This window comes from Branchiostoma floridae, chromosome 17 (genome assembly GCF_000003815.2).
Source record: "Branchiostoma floridae strain S238N-H82 chromosome 17, Bfl_VNyyK, whole genome shotgun sequence".
NCBI lineage: Eukaryota > Metazoa > Chordata > Leptocardii > Amphioxiformes > Branchiostomatidae > Branchiostoma > Branchiostoma floridae.
The window spans coordinates 12,956,545-12,965,520 of NC_049995.1; the positions used below are offsets into that span (position 1 = coordinate 12,956,545).

At 43.9% G+C, this 8,976-nt stretch overlaps 1 protein-coding gene across 2 annotated transcripts; it reads left to right on the forward strand.

Moving 5' to 3' along the window:
* The first annotated feature begins 281 nt into the window (after nt 1-281).
* On the forward strand, nt 282-8,538 carry LOC118404687 (peflin-like). 2 transcript variants are annotated; one of them, XM_035803933.1, is made up of 6 exons: nt 282-535; nt 1,481-1,565; nt 1,889-2,101; nt 5,954-6,097; nt 7,407-7,638; nt 8,029-8,527. In XM_035803933.1, the coding sequence occupies exons 1-5, from the start codon at nt 497-499 to the stop codon at nt 7,634-7,636; spliced, it is 711 nt and encodes a 236-aa protein (XP_035659826.1). In that variant the 5' UTR covers nt 282-496; the 3' UTR covers nt 7,637-7,638; nt 8,029-8,527. The 2 variants fall into 2 exon arrangements, with proteins under 2 accessions (XP_035659826.1, XP_035659825.1); XM_035803932.1 differs by having other exon boundaries at nt 283-535; nt 7,407-8,538.
* Nucleotides 8,539-8,976: the final 438 nt, after the last annotated feature.

Sequence of the window (8,976 nt, forward strand, 5' to 3'; positions counted from 1 at the left end):
TTGGAAGACATCAAAGTCGGTCTGCGTCAAGCTCTGTGTGGCATCATATTTCTTCTGAGGATTTCAGACGTGATTTGCTGGATGCAAAGTTATAGGATAAATAAGGCAAGACACATAGATGATATAAACGTACTTCTTTCCTACTCAAGAGAATTTTCTTTTTTACAATTGACCTCGAAGTCTGCATCCACCAATAAGTGACCGTAAACTGGTCCTGCACGTAAACTGGTAACCTTACGTTAGTAGCCTGTCGTTAAAAAAATTACCGCTAGGTGTCCTTCCTGCACGGCACCACGCAAAGGAGCGAGGCCACAAGCGGTTACGCCTGTCTTACGTATTTCCGGTTTACCAGCTTAGCATCTTGTTCTTCTCTGGTCTTACAGCAAAAGCACAACGTTGGAAACACAAGGAGTCAGCGTCCACGCGAGGTGTACTGTCTTTAAGTAAGAAGAAGAAGGTGACTGGTGTCTTGAGGAAATAGTCGATTCGTGACGTCATGGCGTATCCAGGTGGCCCACCGGGAGGATACCAACAGGTGGGGTGGGGAGGGGGGCGTGGTCTGAAGATAATTTACGAAAATTGTGTGCTAGAAAATGAGCACTGGAATTGGGGAAGAAAAATATATATATGTAGCGTGAAAGAGAAAGCTGGTCAACAATGCAAAGGTCCATATGGCTAGTAATCTACCACCCTAAGACCTTAGGTCTGATATACTAGACTAGGTAATTTGTCATTATTACATTGGAAATACAACTTGTACTCAGACTGGTGAACAGAAAAAACAGCAACAACAACAATGCTAGTACCTTAGTCCTGGCTTGTAACTAAAAGGTATTGTAAATGCAATTAAGTTCATGTTGATTTAATTTCGCTGTAGCGGGAAAAAGGACTGTTCACAGTGGTTTTAAAAATCACTGTAGCACAGGGCTCTAGCCAGCGTCCGTTTTCCCGTCAATTCACGGAAATTTGCTGCGTGTGACAGAAAAATTTTAAAACCAATCCGTCAACCTTGACGGACAAAAATCTCTGGTGGAAGCTACAGGCGGCTTGGGGACGCCGTCCACAGCCGTAAAAGCCACACACTGTTTGTTTTGCTATTATTATTATTATCGTTGACGATGTGTGTCAGCGCCCTTTTGCATACAATAATCTCATTAAAAACTAGTTTTTCAAGGTCTCAGTTCAGTCTTTCTAACTCCTAGAATAGTGTTTTTGCGGTTTTCGCGACAATGGGAATTGGCTGACGGAAAAAAATTTCAGCTGGCTAGAGCCCTGCTGTAGCACCATGCACTGTAGTCTCTTTTAAACAGTAATAAATATTTGAGGTGGTTTTAACTTATTTAAGTTTGTGGTGAATTGGCAATGCGATTCAGCAAACATTTTCTGCATTTACACTACCTACTACTAGTATTATAATGTATTATAAGTGACAGTCGAGAGCAGCTCATGGCATGCTAATGATATTTTTTATCCCCCCCAGTACCCAGGTGGCGCCCCACCCCCTCAGTATGGAGCACCACCCCCAGGGGGCCAGCCAGGCTATGCAGGGGGTTATCAACAACCAGGTGATTATTGAAAATTAGAAAAATAAAACCATTGCAAATATTTCTTGATATACAGTACTTTGCTCCTGACTTAACAAAAGTCAAGTTCCTTTTGCAGCACATGCATATATACTCGGAACCATGTTTGTGCTTATTACAACTATCATATTTACATATATTATTTTTAAAAAGTGCAGTGCTACAGATTTGTTTCAATATAAAATACTATGAAAACCTTCTTTTCTTTCTATTGCAAAATAAAGCCACCACAAAAGTAGATCAATTTACATATTTGTCAATTGGCATATCCGTTTTTTTTACTTTGATAACTTTTGACTTGGCAGGTTACGGAGGCCAGCCCGGTTACGGTGCCGCGCCCGGTTACGGTGCCCCGCCCGGATACGGACCCCCGCCCGGTGTGGACCCGAATGTGTACCAGTGGTTCCTGTCTGTGGACAGAGATCGGTCCGGCAAAATCTCCGCCCAGGAGCTTCAGCAGGCGCTGACTAACTCTAACTGGTCACACTTCAACGAGGAGACATGTAGACTCATGATTGGTGAGCATGGTCGCTCATTCAATCACTCATTCACTCATTCATTCATTCACTCACTCAATTATTCACTCAGTCACTCACTCACTCACTCTACCACGAGCTTCAGCAGGTGCTGACCAACTCCAACTGGTTACACTTCAATGATGAGACCTGTAGACTCGTCACTCACTCATGATTGGTGAGCTTTTTAACTCACTCACTCACTCACTCACTCACTCACTTGCACACATACAAACATGGAGCTACAGCAGGCACTGACGAACTCCAACTGGTCTCACTTCAACGAGGAGACCTGTAGACTCATGATTGGTGAGCATGTTTACTTATTCACTCATTCATTCACTCACTCAATCACTCACTCTGCCTTGGAGCTACAGCAAGCACTGACCAACTCCAATTGGTCACACTTCAACAATGAGACTTGTAGACTCATGATTGGTGAGCACGTTCACTCATTTGCTCATTCATTCACTCATTCATTCATGCACTCACTTACACACATACAAACATGGAGCTACATCACACACTAACTCCAACTGGTCTCACCTCAAGGAGGAAACCAGTAGAGTCATGATTGGTGAGCATGTTTACTCGCTCATTCACTCATTCATTCACTCACTCACTTACTCATTCACTTATTCACTTACTCACTCACTTGTTCACTCGGTCACTCAGTCTCTTATCGTTCGAACCATCAATTCTATAGAGTAGATCCCACACTCATTTATTCACTCACTCATTCACTCTCAACCATTGGATCATTCAAGCTCTCACATCCACTTCCCCACTCAATCACACTTTTTTCTTACTCTCTCATTCACTCTCAAACCCACTCATTTACACAATCTCTCAGTCATACTATCACTGACACCATTCACTCACTCCTACACAGAGCTGCAGCATCTGCAAACTGACCACTGTTGCCATGGCTTTACCTCTGCTTGTTGCAGGTGTGTTTGACCGTGACCAGAGTGGACAGATCAACCTTAACTTGACCCCTGTTTGTTACAGGTATGTTTGACCGTGACCAGAGTGGACAGATCAACCTTAACTTGACACCTGTTTGTTGCAGGTATGTTTGACCGTGACCAGAGCAGACAGATCAACCTTAACTTGACCCCTGTTTGTTGCAGGTATGTTTGACCGTGACCAGAGTGGACAGATCAACCTTAACTTGACCCCTGTTTGTTGCAGGTATGTTTGATCGTGACCAGAGTGGACAGATCAACCTTAACTTGACCCCTGTTTGTTGCAGGTATGTTTGATCGTGACCAGAGCGGACAGATCAACCTTAACTTGACCCCTGTTTGTTGCAGGTATGTTTGACCGTGACCAGAGCGGACAGATCAACCTTAACTTTACTCTGGTTAAAACCAGAGATCAAGGACATGATTCGTCGACGACAGAAGGCATTCTCAGAAAACAAGACTGCCTTGTGGAAATACCTGCGTAACAAGGTGAACAGAGAAGTAAAAAAGGCGCGTAAGTCTTTCTACCGGGACAGGATACAAAACCTTAAGGTAGACAGTCCGGCGGATTGGTACAGGGAGATCAAGACCATCCTGAATATACAGCAGTCAGAGCTCTCACTCAACATCCCCGGTCACGACGAAGCAGACAACACTTTCATCGCAAACCACATCAACAAGAAGTTTGCAGAGGTGGCACAGGGAAGACCGCCCCTGGATCCTGAACAGTTACCAGCATACAGGCCCGTCAAGTCACGCCCACCTGAGGTCAACGTGTGGGATACCTACAACCGTCTGCGCAAACTGAAGGCCGGCAAGGCGTCAGGGCCAGACCAGTTGAGTGCTAGAATCCTGAAGGAATTTGCATGTGAAATAAGTGGTCCGGTCACGGACATTATGAATGCTTCTTTCAAGGAAGGCTACGTCCCACAGGTATGGAAAGACGCCACAGTAGTGCCCTTACCCAAGTCACAACCTCCATCAGTCGACAAACTCAGACCAGTCTCTCTTACATCTCAACTCGCCAAGGTCACCGAGTCCTTCGTTTCGAACTGGATTTTGGAGGACATAAGTGCGTCACTGGACCAGCAGCAGTTTGGTTGCCTGAGAGGCCGCTCTACAACACTGTATCTGGTCAGCTTGATAGACTTCCTCTGTAGGGAATCTGAAAAGGCCAAGAACATTTGCACAATGGTTATGACAGACTTTTCAAAAGCCTTTGATAGAATAGACCACACTTTAGCCATCCAGAAGCTGTTACGACTCGGAGTACGGGGGGAACTAATCCCGTGGGTCTGCGACTTTCTAACCCAGCGGCGGCAAAGAGTTCGCTATGGAGGCCAACTCTCTGACTGGGAGGTACTGACCTGTTCAGTGCCACAAGGGACGCTCCTAGGTCCGTTAATTTTTCTAGTGGTGTTTGATGACGCTATGAGGGACGCACTGATTAATCAGTGGAAATATGTTGATGACCTGTCCATGGCAGAATCGCGCCACTACCTTGAACCATCATCAATGCAGAATGAACTGGACGGTTTCACTGACTGGTCTCGCAATAACCACATGTTACTTAACCCAGATAAATGTCAAGTCATCACTTTCTGCTTTATGAAATGTCCACCCCCGCCGCCACTACTCACCATTAATGGATTACCCCTCGAGGTTGTGCCAATCACGCTTCTGTTGGGGGTGTGGCTTCAGAAAGACTTGAAATGGGAGACGCAGGTCACCAGAATGATAGGGAAAGCTAACGGTCGGCTATTCTTCTTGCGGAAGCTTAAACATTTCAACCTACCCACTCAGGACCTTGTCACCATTTTCACATCGTTTGTGCGACCAGTTCTGGAGTATTGCGCGCCAGTTTGGCATCCGGGCCTCACCTGTGCACAGTCAGACAGGCTTGAAGCAGTACAGCGGAGAGCTGTTCGGACAATACTTGGCAGGCGCTTCACTAACTACGAACAAGCCAGGATGAACTTAAACATCCCACTGCTGTCGGACCGCAGGCGAGAGCTGTGTTTTAAGTTCGGAACGTACTTGGAAAGACACAGACCGTCATTGCTGCCACCGAAGGGATCGGACTATCACAACAGATCAACCAGAAACTGTGACAAATACCGACATGTCAAATGTAGGACAGACAGACTAAGAAACTCGCCGATCCCCTACGTTGTGCGCCTTTTGAATGCCTAATGACCTTATCTCTAAGGATATGTGTTGTGTATTAAATCTCTAAGGATATCTGTTGTGTCTAAAAGTGTTGATACACGCACTTAATTTGATTTTATTACTGTCAGAATTTTAATTGTTATTTAAATGTTGTTAATAGATATAATTGATGATACAGATGTTTTAATTTTCTAGAATAAGCTCTGGCTGGACAAGAATTATTTGTATGATATCCGCAATTCAGCCAAACAGGCTGCGAGTGATTTCTTTTACCAATAAACCATTCATCATCATCATCATCAACTTGACCCCTGTTTGTTACAGGTATGTTTGACCGTGACCAGAGCGGACAGATCAACCTTAACTTGACCCCTGTTTGTTGCAGGTATGTTTGACCGTGACCAGAGCGGACAGATCAACCTTAACTTGACCCCTGTTTGTTACAGGTATGTTTGACCGTGACCAGAGTGGACAGATTGACCTTAACTTGACCCCCGATTGTTGCAGGAACATGCTTTTGTATGTTTTGTTGCGACCAGAGCAGACAGAGTTCTAGCCACTGACCAGAGCCCTGACTTGACCCCCGTTTGTTGCAGGTATGTTTGACCGTGACCAGAGCGGACAGATCGACCTTAACTTGACCCCTGTTTGTTGCAGGTATGTTTGACCGTGACCAGAGTGGACAGATTGACCTTAACTTGACCCCTGTTTGTTACAGGTATGTTTGACCGTGACCAGAGTGGACAGATTGACCTGAACGAGTTCCAGGCGCTCTGGACCTACATCCAGCAGTGGAAGGGCGTCTTCGACAGATACGACCAGGATCGCTCCGGTCTCATCGAGGCGCACGAACTACACACAGGTACGTTGAAGATGATTCAGTCCAGGGCTCTAGCCAGCTCGAAATTTTTTTCCGTCAGCCAATTCCCATTGTCGCGAAAACACTATTCCAGGAGCTAGGGAGACTGAACTGAGACCTTGAAAAACTGGTTTTAATGAGATTGTCGTATGCGAAAGGGCACCGACACACATTGTCAACAATCATAACAATAGCAAAACAAACAGTGTGTGGCTTTTACAGCGTCCCCAAGCCGCCTGTAGCTTCCACCAAGGATTTTTGTCTATCAAGGTTGACGGATTGGTTTTAAAATTTTTCCGTCACACGCAGCAAATTTCTGTCAATTGACGGAAAAACGAATGCTGGCTAGAGCCCTGATTCAGTCTATACTTCTGGATATATATCAAACTTTAATTAGACGTTTCGAACAGCGTCCGCTGCTCTTTATCAGCTGTTCAAAACATCTAATTAAAATTTGATATATATCCAGAAGTATACACTAAATATTTTCAATTTATTGTATCCTGGATGACTAATCTTCAGAAACGTACACACAGGTACATGGACTATTTTCTTTATGCTAGCACTTAACATCTGACACTAGGAATTACCACTATACTTACCCCTCTAAATTTTAGGATGAGCTCCGTTGACCTTGTTCACAGAATGAATGACCCTTCTATCTCCAGCAGTGACGTCAGGAACACACCACTTTTGGCAGGAGGGGGTCATAAGTGAAATATAGTAAAATACCAGTTTCAGGTACCCAGTTATGATTTATAACTGGTTTATTGCTATTCAACAACAACGCTACTTGTCCACACACACATCTTTAGTGCTGCCAATCTTGTCCATCCCTGATCCCTAGTTAATGTGCTTTATATAGAAGTCTATTGGTTAGGGACCCTGCCTCAGGAATCAGAAGCCTTGAGTTTGATTCCCACTGTGTCACTCACAGGGCATGCATGCTACCAGAAAGGACTGCAGGCCTTAGGACAGGGTATTTAGCTGTACTCAGGCTAACATAACTTAGACTGGATCGACATCACTTAACCCTTAAACTGCCAAACCCGGATATATCCGGCACACATATACATGTCCTGTGTGCCGCACCCAGATATATCCAGGATAGCGTATTCCCCCAAAGTAGCAACTTTGCGCGCGCGTAGCGCACGAACCCCGGAAGTTAAGGACTTCGGCCTTGTTCGGGGGGTTGAACGGTTCTTTTTGGAGGTCAGCAGACAACCCTGGCACTGATCCATGTAGCATTTTATAGTGCTGAAACTCTGGCAGTTTAAGGTTAACATCATTTTTCCTTACTGTTTTTCCCCAGCATTCTCCCAGATGGGGTACAACGTCTCCCAATCCTTCATCAACATCATCGTCATCAAGTTCGACCGGGCGGCGAGGCGCGGCCTCAAGTTCGACGACTTCATCCAGTGCTGTGTCATGCTGAAGAACCTGACAGACCAGTTCCGTGCTCGCGACACCGCCATGACAGGACGGATCCAGGTCTCCTACGAAGACTTCATGTGCATGGTTCTCTTAAACAAACCCTCATAAAGCATCTTACAGAGTAGAGTTCTCCTTAACAATGCCTTGTAAGGTTTCTAATGACTTGATGTTAAGAAACACAATTGTGTATGGTCCTCTTATTTGTAATAAACCCTCATAAGGTTGTACTCTAAAAAATACCTTCTGAAACAGGCTTTCTTTGAGGTTTCTTTCTAGACTTAATATACATGTACATGGTCCTGTCATTCAAACCCTCATATACCTTCTAGCAAAACATCACAATTCTTAAGGTTTCTTGTAGAATATTGTACATGTACCTCATGAGGCTTCTTAGAAAACTATGTTGTGCTCATAAAGAAGAAACCCTCTTGAACAGGCTTTCTTTGAGGTTTCTATCTAGACTTGATGTGCATGGCTCTCCTAAACAAACCCTCATAAAGTTTATTCTCCTTAACTTAGGTTTGCTATAGAATATTGGCTTCTTAGAAAAAGTGTTTGTACTCATCAAGAACAACTCTCTTGAACAGGCTTTCTTTGAGGTTTCCTTCCAAGACGTCATGTGCATGGTTCTCCTAAATTAAGCCTCACAGACTTTCTAGCAAACATCTTGTCAATTTTCCTTAAGGTTTCTTATAGAAGATACTGCACTGGCCTCATAAGGGAACCCTCATAAGGCATCTTAGAAAAGTGTTTTGTACTCATCAAGAACAACCCTCTTGAATAGGCTTTCTTTGAGGTTTTCTATGAAGACTTCATGTGCATGGTTCTCTTAAACAAACCCTCATAGACTTCAGTAGTAAAACATCACAGGTTTCTTATTAGATATTAGATAATAAGGCAACCCTCATAAGGCTTCCTAGAAAAGTGTTTTGTACTCATCTAGAACAACCCTCTTGAACAGGCTTTCTTTGATGAGGTTTTCTATGAAGACTTCATGTGCATGGTTCTCTTAAATAAGCCCTCATAGACTTCAGTAGTAAAACATCACAGGTCTCTTATTAGATACTAGATATGGGCCTCTTAAGGCAACCCTCATAAGGCTTCTTAGAAAAGTGTTTTGTACTCATCAAGAACAACCCTCTTGAACAGGCTTTCTTTGAGGTTTCTTTCTAGACCTGATGTACATGGTTCTCCAAAACAAACCCCCATAAACTTTTCTAGTAAAACATTACGTGTAATTCTCCTTGCTTTGTAAGGTTTCAAATGTAAGGTGTCAAATGACTTGTATATGGTCCTTTATATGTTATTTGTAAGTAAGCCCTTATAAGGTTGTGCTAGTACTCGTAAAACTCCTCTGAAACAAGCTTTCTTTGAGATTTTTTAGACTTCATGTACATGGTCCTCTCAAACATAGTCACATCAATATCTGCCTATCTAGTATCTATATC